The 16,865-nt window shown below is 34.8% G+C and overlaps 1 protein-coding gene across 2 annotated transcripts in view; it reads left to right on the forward strand.

The window, feature by feature from the left end:
* KLHL1 (kelch like family member 1) overlaps positions 1–16,865 on the forward strand; it is a 323,324-nt gene that overhangs the window by 289,109 nt on the left and 17,350 nt on the right. For both annotated transcript variants that reach the window (XM_090257994.1, XM_090257995.1), the window contains one exon: positions 12,985–13,197. In XM_090257994.1, coding sequence (XP_090114120.1) covers positions 12,985–13,197 — 213 coding nt within the window. The remainder of the gene's footprint in view (positions 1–12,984; positions 13,198–16,865) is intronic.

Here is a 16,865-nt window from a genome sequence, read left to right on the forward strand (position 1 = left end):
TTAATGTCAATATCCGTTATTATTTCAAAAATCTATTATTTGAGAAAAGAACAGTAGGGCAGAATTACAGAGATAAACAAAAACTGCTGATAATTTAGTTTCTTTTTGTGTTTGGTAAAGCTACTTTTCTGCAGCATAGTTTCAACTATCAGACTTTCTACTAGTACTATCTTAATATCAAATAATCTGTAGAAATTTCTTTTGACTGTAGTTGTTAAGAAAAATCCACAATCTTACTAACATTGCTACTTTGGAAAACCATTCTGTACAAATGAAAAGGAGTTTAAATTATATGCACCTTATGGATCACATTGTAATGGGAAGCAATATACAAAAAAAATGGTTAGAGGTATTCTTCCAATAGCTTCCTTGTAATACGGAGATTTCTTGAAAAAGGAATTGAAACTTACTACCAACTTTACATCTAGTGTCGAGTGCAAGTTTTCCAAGACATCTCTTGGAATTGTTTTTATGTGAATTAGGTATAACCCATTCCCAGCTCCTCTCTGAATATTTATTTCTTAATTTCTGTTATACCTCTTAATAGCAATCATAATAATATATTTTAATTTGCGTTAATATTGTCATTTTACTTGATAGAGTATATATATATATATTATTAATATTTTACCATCTATACTTATCTTTTTTCTTGAAATAAATATTTTTCCTTAAAAGTTACAGTACTTTTTTAAAAACCACTGAAGTTGGAAAATAATAACAAAATTTTACAAATTGTTTTTTAAAATTTTCCTGTATGCATATCTAACTACAGATAGTAAAATTTACAATAACAGAATGAACATTTCTCTTGTATGTTATTTTTAAAAATTCCTATACAGAAAACTATGTAGTTTCTTTAGCCTTTTTATATTTTATAATATTTACATAGAAATAACAGTTCATATTTTATTGATCAAATTTTTTTGCCACTTACATTATTGCTTAATGAATTCATTTCTTGCATTCTTTAGAAAATGGATATCTCATTGACACAGTAAATTCTCTCAACAGGCATGAGAAATATCCTTAACCACTTCGTTATCTTATTAATTTGCAACATTATTCTGTAAGGAGAATACACACATACACATAGACTATATTAAAGCTATTTATCTTATATCTGTGATTTGTTATAGACCTTCTCTAAACACAATAAGAAATAAATATGATAGTAATCTAATAAATAAAATATTTAATGAACAATGTTTGGTAAGTTTCACATATTGTTATAACTGTATTATCGATCCAATTACTTCTAATGCACCTTTTATAGTGCTTATATATGGAATTCATTATTTGGGTTGTTTTTTTTTCTTTTCTTCTATTTTTTGGCAAGCTAGAATATTTAATATCTTAAGAAATCCGGTTTTACTCTAACACCACTGTACATACCAAATATCAAAATGTAATAGTATTTAAAATGTTTAGTTTTTTAAAAATATTTTATTGATTGTGCTATTACAATCACCCCAATTTTTCTCTTTTTGCTCACCCCACCTAGCAGCCCCCACTTCCCTCAGGCAATCCCTTCATCTTTGTTCATGTCCATGGACATGTGTATAAATTATTTGACTACTTTGCTTCCTATACTATACTTTACACCCCATGGCTATTCTGTAACCTGTTTGTATTTCTTAATCCACTCACCTCTTTACCCATTCCCCACATCCTCCTCCCACTTATTAATCATCAAAACACTTTTAGCATTGATTATTCTGTCTCTGTTCTTCTTGTTTGCTTAGGATTTTTTTTTAATTCAATTTTGATAGGTATGTGTTTATTGCCATTTTAGTATTAATAGTTTTGATTTTCTTCTTTTTCTTAAATAAGCCCCTCTAACATTTTATATAATAATGGTTTGGTGATGATGAACTCCTTTAGTTTTTCCTTGTCTAGGAAGTCCTTTAACTGCCTTTGATTCTAAATTATATATTTCTGGGTAAAGCAATCTTGGCTGTAGGTCCCTACTTTTCATGACTTGGGATATTTCTAGCCTGCAGTTTCTTTTGAGAAATCAGCTGACAGCCTTATGGGAACTCACCTGTAGGTAACTAATTGCTTTTCTCTTGCTGCTTTTAAGATTCTCTCTTTATCTTAAATCTTTGGCATTTTAATTATGATGCATCTTGGTGTGAACATGTTTGCATCCATCTTGTTTGGGACTCTATGCTTCCTGGCCTTGCACGTCAATTTCCTTCACCAAATCAGAGCTTTCTTTCATTATTTTTTCAAGTAGACTTCCAATTTCTTGCTCTTTCTCTTCTCCTTCTGGCACCCCTATAATGTGAATGTTGGTACGCAGTTGTCTCAGAGACTCCTTACACTATCGTTTTGGTTTTTTTTTTTCTGTTTCTTTCTTCATGTTGTTGTTCTGCTTGTTTGTTTTCTATTCTTTGTGTTCCAAATCATTGATTTGATTCTCAACTTCATCCACTCTACTGTTTATTCCCTGTAAATTATTCATTTCCATTAGTATATCTTTCATTTCTGCCTGGCTCTTTTTTACTGTTGAAGAACTCACTGAGTTCCTTGAGCGACCTTATAATAAGTGTTTTTTATTCTGCATCTGATAGATTACTCATCTCCATTTTGTTTAATTCTTTTTCTGGAATTTTGATCTGTTCTTTCATTTGAGCCATGTTTCTCTGTCTCCTCATTTTGGTAGCCTCCCTGTGTTTGTTTCTGTGTATTAGAGCCACTATGACTATCTTTCTTCGGGGATTGTGGTCTGTGGGGTCCAGTGGCACAGCCTCCCAGTCACCCACACTTGGCACTCAAAGTGCACCCTCACATGTGGGCTGAGTACACCCTCCTCTTGTAATAGAGCCTGGATTGCTGTTGGCAGGTTTATGGGAGGGATTTACCCAGGCCAGTCAGCTGTAAGGACCACTGATCACCAGCCTTCGCCCCCCATGGAGGATCATCTGTCAGGGGCAGACTGGTGGTGTTCCAATGTGGTTGATAGCTGTACATTGGGTGCACAGGCTCTGGGTTTTCCCAGGTGGTGCTGGTCAGGGCCACCCACCACTGTGTTCCACCCAGGGTTACCCAGTGTGAGCTACAAAGCAATCTGCAGATGACTGCTGCTTGTGCTGGGCTTGGAGGTTCCCAGGTGGAGCCAAAGTGTGATTCAGGCTGGTTGATACTAGTGCTAGGCCTTGGGCCACTTAACCAGAGTGGTAATGGCTGGGGGCAGGTCCAGAAGTTGCATGGGGCGGAGCACCAGGTAAACGCCAAGGCAGGGCAAACAGTGTAAGCCAGGTTGATGGAGTCTTAGATATGGCTCCTGCCTGCCTGTTCTGTGGTTCTGTGGTGGGGTAGGGCTCAAAACAGCCATAAAGGCCTCTGCCCACCTTTCTGTCTGGGAGAAAGCTGTGCCCCAGCTCTTGCCGTGATGGCAGACTCTTCGGTTCCTCTCTGTTTGTCACTGGTGCCCTTCAAGTTGTTTCCCCAGTGCTGGAGCTCAGAAAGAGTGAGTCTGAGTAAGTTCCGCATGGCACTTTAAGAGGAACTGCCAGAGAGTCCAGTAGTTTTTTTTTTTTTTTCCCATGAACTCAAATCCCACTGGTTTTTACAGTCAGAAGTTATGGGGGGTTATTTTCCAGGCACTGGAACTTTGGGTTGGGGGGCCTGGTATGGAGCTGGGACCCCCTCACTTCTGAGATATTCCTCCCAAAATTTTATCCATAACACGTGGGTGTGGAGACATGCTTGTTCTGCATTTCTGTGTCTCTGTATCTTCTATCTTTCTGTACAGATGTGGTTTCTTTAGTTCTATATTGTTGGAGTTCAACTTGATTTCTGATGGTTCTGAGTGACAACTGGTCTGTAATTTAGTTTTAATTTTGATGTGGTTGTGCCAGGAGGGAAGCCTTGTTTACCTATGCCTCTGTCTTGAGTGGAAGTCTCCCAAAATTTTGATTTTTTAATTAAGAGAATTTTCCCAATTTTTAATCCTATTCTAAGAACAGGTGTCTACGTCTGTTGTTTTCTCTAGTATATCCCAAAATCTAGCACAGTAACTAACTTAAGCCTCAAAGCCAGTTACTTTTTTGGTGGTTTTGAATGATGTAACATTTATTTCAATTAATCTTTCTCTTTTAAAACAAAATAGTACAGCTTTCATTTGAATCTTTCCCCCCACCCAGATGTGATTTAATGGCCTCAAAATTCTGTGGTTTGATGTCTGTCTACTAATGTCTTGTTGCTTTTTCTGTTTTACTCAGAGAAAAACAGAATCATTAGAAGGTGACCTTTCACTTTAGACCCACAGCAAAAAAAATTGTTTTAACATCACCCTCAGACAGTTTTTTTTTTTCTCATCTCTATGGAGTGTTTTTCCCTCTTATATTATTTTCACATCTCACTAATGTGTCATTCTCACCTGACTGTTGTTTTTCTGAATATTACTTTGAATAATTTTACCAATTAAATCTAATAAAACCAGTAACCAACCCTCTTGAATTTAGATTACTTCTGATACCATTTGTTGTGAAAAAATAAGAAATCAGTTTATGGCTTTAAATTAATGCATGTATTCTGATGAATTTAAGAGCAAGATTATATTAATTTCGTGAAACATTTTGGTCAGTCTTCCAATAAGACATATTAAGCTATGTGGCAGATACGTCACCTTATTCCAGCACAGCCACAGATTTACTTGACAAATAAAGAACATACAACAAAACAGTGAACAGACATTGTAGTTGGTGACTGACCATATAAAACCTCAGACTCCCTGAATATCTTCACTAGTCATTCTCTATGGTTCTTTTGTACTTTCTGCTTTAGCTTCAATCTTTCAAACTATACTTTGTACCTAAAAGCTCTTTCTTGTTTGTTTATCTTTATTTCCTGAGCTAGCTCATAAAGCAGATCCTGATACTGGCTGAGCATATCCATAAAGAGCTCGAAATTTAATGAATGTATGCTATTGCCCATAGAGATTCTACAAAAAGACAAAAACAACTGAGTTAATTTCATGATGGCATTCAAAACTGATTCATGCGTTCTTTTAAAAATCTCATGTTAGTAATATTCATAGGAAACCTGCAATTTCTGCAAGTTGTGATTTCAGCATTTGTAGCCTGAAGTTTATGCAGCTTAAAGACTCCCAAGAACAGACATCAATGTCGGTTACTTTCTCTAGTATGTCCCAATACCTAGCACAGTAACTAACTTAAGCTTCAAAGCCCATCACATTTTTGGTGGTTTCCAAGACCCTGATTCTATTTTTGTATTCAAACTGTGAAAATTTTTTCTTAAAGATATAACTCCAAATTTCATATGTTTTTATATTATATTTGTATTAACTTAGATTCACACATTTAAAAAAATATATTTTTTGCTGAGTTTCACTTGGAAATACAAATAAGTTTAGAAGGTTTATAATTTCCCTCCTGGAAAAAAATGATTTTTAAGTTGGAACTTGATTGATTTAACAGATTTCCAGAAAGTGGGGAAATACTGTAATAAGAAGGAACAATTTGTGTCAAGTCATTGAGTGTGAAATGCTAACAAATGGAGAGAAAATTGAGTTTGGCTGGAATATAATAAGAGATTGGGTATAAAAGCAGGCCTCAGGTCTTACAGCGCTTGGCTAAGGTAAAGATGTTACAAAGGTTAAAACAGGGCAATGATCTAGTTGCATTTCAATTTTATAAAGATCATTGATAGAAGAATAATTTATAATTATTTAGAGAAATCTTATCACAATAGTAGATTGGCTAAGATGTATTCCAGTTGTTCAAAAGGATTATTTGGTAAATCTCATCTCAGTACTAGAATGTGTAAGAAACAATAAACAATTCATTCTGCTCCTCTGTACAAGCACATCCAACACCAGACTCTGCAGCGTGGAATACCATATCTTCTATGATTTAGAACACTCCTGTCTTCACTTTTTCCCTGGCCTTACAGTCATCCTATGTCACAGACATACTGAATTGTTGGGATTCCCTGAACATGCTTCAGTTGCTTACATCCCTTTGCCCTTTCACATGCTCACCTCTGCTTTGATTTTCTTTCCACTGTTTTTGTATTAATAACTTATAACTGTTCATTTAGGTTCTTTTCTCAAATTCTCACCTGATCTTTGGAGACATTTGAGAACTTCCTAGGGTGATAACTGAAAACAACTCAAGTTCTTTATGTGGATGACATTCTATGTAGCAAGATCAGTACCAATAAGATTCAGTTTATTAGACTTCAGAATGTTGTCAGGAAATATTAAATATATATCACATTTTTCTTTTACCTAAATAAGATCATTTATAATATTTTCCATCATCCAAAGGATAGTATAATCTGTACTTTTCTATGAATACTTTTAAAGTTCACCCATTTAATTTAATCTTTCCATTCTTGTGCCATTTGTCAAAATTTATTTCAATGGAACTTAGATCTATGTTTTGCTAAGTTCTATAGATCACCATTTTCTAGAACTGAAGACCAGTACTTTATTAATTTATAAAATAAATTTACAAGTACATTCTGGCCACCATGGTGTATCAAAGAAAATAAGTTAAATCTGACTTCTGAGATCTTATATTATGTTAAAGGGAAATAGAAAACAACAAGGAAGAAAATACAGATTTTTAACAGTGGTAGAGTGAAATCTGACAAGGAAAAGTAGAGGGATTAAGAATAGAAGTGACCATTTTTACCAGGTTTAAGTTGTTGAATTCTGCTAAGTTTTGCAATGTGATTAATTGACCCAAATTAATTTGCATATTTAAAATTGTGTGGTTGCTTTAGGAAATATGAGTACATTTTTATAAATAAAGGTATGTTCTATCAAACTTCAAGCCACAATCTTGTATCCTAGCCATGTTTTTTTAAAGAGTTTATGTATTTATTTTTAGAGAGAGTGAAGGGAGCAAGAAATAGAGGGAGAGAAACATCAATGTGTACTTGCCTTTTACGTGCCCCCAACTGGGGACCTGGCCCACAACAAAGGCATGTGCCCTGAGTGGGAATCAAACTGTCAACTCTCTTTGTTTCTTAGACTGGTGTTCAATCCACTGAACCACACCAGCCAGGGCTAGACATGTTTTAATGTCAACAAGTCTCAGATTGAGTTTGCTTCATGTATCAACATTTCTTAGTAAGGAAGAACAAAAGCAGTCATGTAACCTTTTGTTAGCTTGCTGACATCCCGCTGACTGTCCTGTAAGGCCCTCCAACAAGCATCTCTCATGAGAACATTCACTGAAGGGCAGATGGTGGAGTATTCTGATAGCAGGGTCTATTGACAAGCCTTCTCTTAGGATCAAATTAAAGAGTTCTCCATCAACTTGGACACAAAGGATCAAACAAGGTTATGGATCTAGGGAGTTGCTTCAAAGCTTTTATACTGTAGGGGCTGTAAAATTCTTATACTTCTATTATGTAAAGGAAGGGATACCTGAACGTACCTTCTGGGTAACCATATTGTGAATCAAAATTATAATAGGTATCACAAACTAACCAGAAAAACTTAAGCTATTTAGATAGTGATATTGGACACACTTTCCACAGCCATCCCTGGTATACACATTATTGATAAATATTAAATAATTTTACCAAGGATACAGATTGTAAGTAACATTATATTTCTGGAAGAAAACAAAGTGGAATTGGGAAAGAATTTCTAGTAGAGACACAGCTGAATTAACTGATGAGAGATGAAGGAGTAGTAACCTCACCTTTGTAGCAAAAATATACCTAAGACAAAACGCACGATGGTGCGAGGACTGGAAAAGATCTAGTGCTGTGTCAGAAGCTTCCCAATGTCTCCTAATACTTATCCACTCCTTTTCATTCATATGACACTATAAACGCAAATTGTTAGGTAGGCATATGGTCACCCAAAATAAGAACATTTATCAGCATCTCATCAATTAGGCATTTCGATGTGACTACGTTCTGGCCAATGGCACCTAAGAAGTGAGTTGTGCAACATAAAAGATGAAATCTTAAAGGTAGAGGATGTGCTCCTCTGTCCACTTTTCTTTCATCCTGCTATTTATTTGAGCTATGGTTGTGATAGCAAGGGTTAACTTAGGACACCAGGACAAGAGGGTTGGAAGACAACGCTGCAGTGGGGGTTTAGAATTATTGCACGTTTTACAAGTGAAAAGTATTGGCAACCATTTTCCACCCTATATTATTAGGACTATTTGTAAATCAAACAGTTTTTGGAAGGTAGACACAGTGTCTTTGGGGCAGAGAACAGATCCATTACTTGACCAGAATAATAATGTCTTCCTTCACAGCAAAGGTTGGGTAGGTTTCTTGACATCCTCTTTTAAAGAATATGCATTTCTAAACTCAGTGTTCCTCAAAGGTGAGAAAAACCCACTGCATGTGTAGTATTTACCTGAGTCTCTCTTTATCCCTTTGGTGGGACTTGGATAGGGGTCGGGGGAGGGCAAGAAAAATCAATATGAACATGAAGTTCATACTGCCTATTGTGCTGTGAGTCATAAAGTCATTTTTCTCTGACTCGGAGATTTTGTGCTTCTTGCAGCATCTATGAAACTATGGTAGGCTAATATTTTAGCTTCCAAGTAGGGTTTAATTTCAGACTCTTCACAGTTCATGAAAAAGGGTCATATTCTACATATGACATAGTTAAAAGTGAGAAACAGCCTGGGTCTCTATACCTGCAAAGCCATTTTACACACATTTAAACCCATATCCTAACTAGTACAAGATTTATTTCTGCAACTGCTATGTTGTAATTACCAGAATAGTAAATATATGACACCCACTTAGATGGGCACGTAGCAACTAGATTTCAAACCATTGACACCCAGTTGCTAAACTTTAGGTAAAATTCATCTGCATGCTGAATAAACACATGTGTTAGGAAAAATATTAAGCAAGACAGATTCTTGCCATTCTCAACAAAATTCTATAAGAGTTTACTTAAGTCAGGAATATTTCTGATCTCCTGCCAATTTTTAGCTTGCAAGAGAAATACTGCTTAATATGCACAACTGAACTATGACCTTGATGATTCCTGAGAAGGATTTTTTTGTCTTTTTCTCATAGCCTCAGAATGAAATTCCAACTCGATCACATGGCACACAGCCCTCTTTATTCTCCATCTAATCTTTTCATTCTACTAGCTACGTCTCTTCTTTCCCCTCCATCACTACCACCTCTTCCATCAATATGACATACCTGCCACTCTTTATTTATCACCTGCTATGACCTTTTATGCCCCTTGTCTTTACTCATAAGGCTTTCCCTGTCTGTAATGCTTTCCCCTTACTTCTTCATCTTTCAAATTTCTATTCGTCTTTCAATACTAAGTTGAAATGTCACATTTCCGTTTTCACTGTGAAGCTGTCAACTGTCACTTCCTATGTTGTCAGGGCACAGTCTTCTCTGCTCTTAGATTCCCAACATGTAATTTGTCATTGTAGTAAAACAAAGCAAGGGACTCAATCTAAATTATAATTAAATAGATTGTGAGGGGATATCTGAGAACATAACCTTCGGTAATTGTCCATGAAGCCTGCTGCATAACCTCTAGCATTATTCCAATTGCTTAGAATTTATTGTTTATATCCCTTGATTATTTTTAACTTCATAGCAAGTATAGTAATAGTTATTATTATTGTTGTTGTTATTTATTTTTACATTCTAATTCTCAATCACTTAAATTTACATTTTAAAATAAGTGGATATAGATAATAGTTAATCATATATATTTGTAAAGTATCCAATTTTCAAAATCTTTTCAAGTATAAAAATACATTTTTTTCATTTTAACAATGGATCCATAAAGCAATCCCAGAAAACACTACTATATACTTTTACACAAATTACAGTTTTATCAGTTCTTTTTAACAGTTTTTTTTTTTGAGGGAAAATTTAGTATATTTATTCATGTCAACTAATGTAGTCCTAATGTTAATCAATAATTTATATTTTAATTAAAATTACAATAATTTTATTACCGATCTAAAGATTATCTAATACCATGAAGGACATTAAAATAGATATATATCAAATAACAGAAATCACTGATAACCTAGTTTAGACTTTTGTAATTTATAAAATAACAGCTACCATATATATATCAAACATTTCTTTTACAAAAGTAACTCATATATTCAGTCATTTATATCAAGGCATTACATAAATTTTTTTCTGGTATAATCCTTTATGTTATTAGACTTTATTAGGGAAGATTCACACAGAAGAAAGACTGAATGAATAATGGTTTGTAATATATGTAATTATGTTAAAAAATCAATGATGACGTAATGTGAATTTTACAGGAAGATTTAATTTTCAAATAAAACACTATACAAATAAGCTCAATATTTGACTTCTATAATGTAAGCAATATGTTCTATTAATTGTCATTACTTTTTATATATATTTAACTCTATATTTTTATATGTTAACATTTTTAATAATTTCAGAAAAAGAAAATGTATGATATATTACTGCATAAAAATACTGTATTATCAGCAACTCTGGGATCAAATATAAAGATACTATAATTTATCGCTGTAATGTATGTAAGTAAACAGAGCAACTTAAAGTCAATAATTCCTTTACACAATAGACAAAAGAGGGGGATATTTCTTATACTGTATATAAACTATGTACTTCATATGAAGATACTTACCCAATAAGCAAAAGTACTGCAAAAATATTTAGTTACATTTTAATAATAATACATTAATATTATAGCATACTTCTTTTGAGTTAAATGTTCAATTTAAATAAAACAAAAATAAATAAAGTTCAGATTTCATAGTTTTTAGGAAGATAGAAATTTCTGAGTGCCTTTGCAAGCTAAATTGTCCAATACTTACTTGTTTTCAAAATGTTCCTATTGGTTAATATCAATATGCTGCAAGATTGAGAGCTTCTGAGGCATATCCATAAATGGGACGCTTGGGCAACCAGAAGCGTTTTATCACGACAGGTATCAACAGAAACGTAAACAGCTTTTTAAAAAAGTCTCCAGGATTTAAATCAGTTTAACTATCATACTTTAGAGTTATTAAAGGATATTAGAACATAAATTTGTAAATATAAGACCTGAATTATTTTATATATTAAGCAATAACACCGTCCTGTTTATTTACATATAAACATAAAAGTATAGAATTAAGTCTATTTACCAATATATTAAGCATAATGTCCACTGGTAAGGCAAACATTTTACAACATCTAATCTTATTAAAGCACAAGAAAGTCCTATCACCCTTCTACTCAGAAGAATGTGTTACAGCTTCCTGTTTCACTCAGAGTGAATGTCTACAAATTACTTGCATGAGGATCATCCTGTACCCTCACCTCTCACCTCATCTGCCACACTGTCCCTAATCTAGTTCCAGCCACTCTGGTTCACATGCTGCTCCTGGAACTTTGTACTCACTTATTCTGTCTGCCTTGAATGTTTTCCCACAGATATTTCTAAACACACATCTAATCACTACCATCTTCTTCAAAAAACATCATCTTCTCAGTGAGACCTTTCCTGATCATACATTTAAAATTGTAATAACAACAGCTCCTCCTTACAAGTTGCACTTCAGACCTCACTTCCCTGTTCTATGTCTACAGTATTTAGCACTTTATTAAGAAATATATATATTTATATATATATAGTATAGTATGTCTATCCCTTTCTCCAGAAGAATTGAATACAGATATCTTTTTCCTGTTTTGTTCGTGGATATGTTTGTAAAACTTTAAGTAATGTATGTATGGTACAAACTAGGCATTCAAAAATAGGTTTTGAATGATCAAATACACAAGCTCTATTTTTATTAGAAATAGACAACATTAAATATCATTTAAGCTGTAGTACTTCTTTTCCTGGGTACATAGCATACTTTTCATTAATGAAATAACTATAAGAAAATGAGTGTATTAAGTTTCAGCAATATTCAATAAGACGAACATCACTGCACACTTCTTTCCTGTAAAGTCTTGTTTATCTATATAATACATTAGCTACAGTATAGCACTGATTAAGGAAGTTGACACCATGACAATACTTGTTTAGATATTCCATTTATTCAGCATTCTAAACTGTGGGGACAGAACGAATACAAAAAGTGGGCATGATTTATTTGCTAGTGCACATCAACTGCTGATCAAATAAGATCATCAGTTTTCTTTTGATTGTGGTCATTTTCAAGAAAAATTAGAGGTAAATATATCTTGTTTTATATTTTAAGTAGATTCCTCAATATTTAAAAAAAATAACATGTTAACATATTGAATTATGCCATAGGCAGTTTAAATCTATCTAACATTCTGGAAATAATATAGGTTAAAAAATTACAGTTGTTTTAATTTTATCTGGTATGCTGCCTATTAGAATGATGTGAACTTTTAGGCACATCCAATTATTTATAGAGTACCTTTAACAACAGAGAAGGAAAACTCTGACTCCAAAAAACCTCCGCTGCCTTGCGGCATACCTCTTCAGGGGAAAGGCTAAGGGAGTAAACCCCGACAGAAAATCCGGAGCCGGAGTCCCTAAGGCGGTTTGACGTTGTAGTCAACACCGGCAACTCCTGCGGCGCACCTGAAGCCAAGCTGTATTGACTCCGTCTTTCCCTTGGATCCTTCAGCTGCGAAGAGAGGGGGGGTCTGCTGCATGGGCAACAGCAGACCCCCAGGCTCTGTAGCTTCAGCTTCACTGGAGAGGACACTCCAGCGTCATCGCAAGATGTCGATTCAACACGGGAGGAGACAGATACCGTGTCACTCCCGAGTCGGACTGCACAGCCATTCTCGGCGGTGCAGATAGACTCTTAAGAAGCTACACCATCGTCTCTCGAGACAGACGGCTGCCGACGACGACCTTTAACAAAAATTTCCATGTGAAGTAATGTATTTCAAGTATATTTGAGGCCCATACTGCAATTAAAATTTATTTTTAAAGGACTTTTCTTTTCTACATTTTGTCATCCATTCTACATTATTAAATTATATTTTTTCAATTATGTTTTTTAGGTTGTATTCGGTTGGAGGTCGTGATGGAAGTTCATGTTTGAGTTCAATGGAGTATTATGATCCTCATACCAATAAGTGGAACATGTGCGCTCCAATGTGTAAGAGAAGAGGGGGTGTTGGAGTAGCCACATGTGACGGTTTTCTTTATGCAGTAGGTGGCCATGATGCTCCTGCTTCTAATCACTGTTCCCGGCTACTAGATTATGTAGAAAGGTAAGACCTCAAGAGCACTGCTATAGTAACAGATACAGCGCAAACTACACTGACACCTAATCGAACAGGTTGTAAAAACTACATAATTTAGAGAAGGTAAATTCAATTCCTAGAGCTGCTTCTCTCTCTCCCTTTCTCTCTCTCTCTCTCTCTCTCTCTCTCTCTCTCTCTCTCTCTCTCTCATACACACATACACTTTCATTCTTTCTTGTTTTATTATTCCTTTCTTCCTCTCCCCCTATATTCCTTCCTCTGTTTCTTTAACTAATATTTATGTAAAGCCCTGGATTTTTCACAAGATCCTAAAGTAATCTTTAAATTTCTTCTTAATATACTTTTAAAGTATGTTAAAATACAACTTTAAGTAATTTATTAAATTAATGAATGTTAATTCATTTTTAAAAATTAGTTTATTTGTCCTAATTCATTCTATCATGTTTGTGCTATTTCTCCCCCTTCAAACTCTCAAAGGCAAATATGGACTTCGTTGTTTTATGCCATACATTTCTTAATAAAAGACATTATTAGAACTATATAATTTATAATTATGTTGTATGGAGAAAATGCAGGTCTTCTTGTAACTCTTCTTAAATGGCCAGATGCACAGAGGCTGAAATGGAAATGCATTTTGGTCTCAGTTTGGTTCAACAACCCCAACATTTCTGGCATGGTTATATCTTTAATGACTGTGGAGCAATTAGAAAAATATTGTATGCAGTAAGAATTAGAAAGTTAGAAAAACTCATGATGATATTTCTTATTACATAAAGATGCATGGTAATATATGGGGAAGTGAGAATAAGGAATATTGAGGTCAATTTTTTATCTGCTGGGATATATATTTCTACTGTAACGAGTAACTTCAAAACTAGTGACTTGGTAACATGATGCCTTTTTTCTTTTTATTGAATTTATTGGGGTGACACTAGTAGACAAAAATTATACAAGTTTCACATGCACAATTCTACACCACATCATCTGCACACTGTATTGTGTATTCACGATCCTAAGTCAAGTCTCTATCCATCACCTTTTAGCCCCCTATATCCTCCTCCATGTCCATGACAATTCCAATTCCATGGCATGACTATTATGGTTCCCAGAATGATAGATAAGCTACAACATGAGCACTGGTATTGTTCATGTCAAAACGGAAAAAAAAAAGCCAAAATAGTAAATAGTTCTTAAAAATTATGCCTGCACGTAGTATAATATTCTTTTGTTCATACTTTGATGATGAAAAGTCACATGACTACAGAAAAGTTTATGAGGGTGGGAGGACAGTATCCTAAATTGTACCTGAAAAAACAAACCCTTTGGTGGGTCACACTGATGACCAAGACAATTTTTTACTTGATATTTAAAAAAAAACACATCCTTAGTACGCATGGTTGTAAGTGATACATACAGCCAGTGGGCGAAAAGTATCAGAATAACTTATAATATTAATTTCTAATGACATATGATTATTTTTACTAAGAATAAGGCCCATGGCAAGAGATAACTTCTAGTAAACAGGTTCTATTCAAACTTAAGCCAATTTCTGGTTAAAATACAGAAACATGCTTTACTATATTTCTAGTCTGTATGCTTTTAGACTCACAGACTTGCAATCATTTATTTTTAAAAATACTGTTAATAGACGGACAGCTTATTCACATTTTTCACTGCTGAATTCTTGGGGGAAATGACAGAGAAGATAAATATGATGAGGCTCCTACTTTTACTGTGAATACTTTATATAAGTTGGCAGCCGTCCGTCTCAAGAGACGATGGTGTAGCTTCTTAAGAGTCTATCTGCACCGCCGAGAATGGCTGTGCAGTCCGACTCGGGAGTGACACGGTATCTGTCTCCTCCCGTGTTGAATCGACATCTTACGATGACGCTGGAGTGTCCTCTCCAGTGAAGCTGAAGCTACAGAGCCTGGGCAGGGTGATATGGAGGGTCTGCTGTTGCCCATGCAGCAGACCCCCCCTCTCTTCGCAGCTGAAGGATCCAAGGGAAAGACGGAGTCAATACAGCTTGGCTTCAGGTGCGCCGCAGGAGTTGCCAGTGTTGACTACAACGTCAAACCGCCTTAGGGACTCCGGCTCCGGATTTTCTGTCGGGGTTTACTCCCTTAGCCTTTCCCCTGAAGAGGTACGCCGCAAGGCAGCGGAGGTTTTTTGGAGTCAGAGTTTTCCTTCTCTGATGTGCCCTGACTGGAAGATCGAACCAGCGACACTTAGCTCGCAGGCCGACGCTCAATCCACTGAGCCAAACCAGCCAGGGTACTTTATATAAGTATTACTAACAAAATTATAGTTCATACTCATATTCTCTTCTAACTTTACTGTAAAGTGTATTGAAATGTTTGTGAACAGAGACATAAATAATTCAGTCTACGGATACATTTATGGTGCAAAATTAGATTTAAATAAGCATAGCTATTTTAAGTTATTGGAGCATAGTGGGTATAAGCAGCTTAAGTAATGCAGAAGCACATGTCATTATTGTGATTCTTATTCAAGCTCATACTACATGTCAGATTAATAGCATATTAGTACTTTTAACATATATTATATATTAATAATTTCACATGTATGTCATCAATAAATTAAGATACATAATGGTACCTCTGGAATTATTTTGCACATATAATGTAAAGAATGGTTTTAGTATATAATGATGGGCAAACAAATTATTAGGAAGAACAAGAAGTAGAGTGTGATGCTATGTTTTAAAGATTAATGGATGGATAGATAGGTAGATGGACATATTTTATTATAACAATAACTCTTATGGAAATGGAAATGTACTACATAATGGTGGTGTTAAAGTACAGTTACATAATATTTATGAAAAATGTAAAGATTCAGGCTGTTTTAAACACAAATAACACTGGCACTTCAAATCAAAACAGGTAACAGGGCAGGGACTTCAGAACAGGTGATAGAACAATGAAATAATTGTGTAGCCAGGCCTCACTGTACTGACAGCATGTTAGGAAACAAAATCAATATCCAAAATATTCAGTAAGTTCTAGCAAATTTAGGCCCAGAGGTGCAATTATTTAGGAAAAGCACATTTATCCACCTATTTATTTATTCAATATATAACATTTCATGTGTATTTTTACTGTGCTATATTTTTTACTGTAATGGATAAAAGAGACAAAGAAATTAGAACTTTTTAAGATCACAAGCAAAACTAGAAACCAGAGCATGAATTCAAAACTATGCTGAAAGGCATCAATTCCACTGCTGGCTAATACCATATCAATACAACCTTCCCTAAAATCCACATCACAGTAATGAGGCCTAGCAGGAGAGGGGTATCAAAATAATAGGAGCCTCCTGCACCTGCCTTTGTAATACCTACTCTTGCTTCCTCCCGTTTCGTATAATAGCCAGAGGCATCTTTCTGTAGTGCAGGTTTATCTGAAAGCACAATAGAGTTTTTATTATCAATGTTATGATAAAAATTATTTGTTTTACATGAATTTTTTGCTAAACTAGGTTCTATTTGCTGATATTGATCCAGATTAGCTCATCGTTGCCTATATTCCTCTACTTGGCGCAGAGTAAGCATCAACAGCATTTGTTGAATCAGTAAGACGCTAAGGAAAACAGGCCTTAAGTTTCCCCCAAGGAAAAGCATCCTGGTATATACTGTAAACAGGTAGTTA

The sequence above is a fragment of the Furipterus horrens genome, unplaced genomic scaffold (genome assembly GCF_987537825.1).
Source record: "Furipterus horrens unplaced genomic scaffold, mFurHor1.1.pri manual_scaffold_12, whole genome shotgun sequence".
Classification (NCBI taxonomy): Eukaryota; Metazoa; Chordata; class Mammalia; order Chiroptera; family Furipteridae; genus Furipterus; species Furipterus horrens.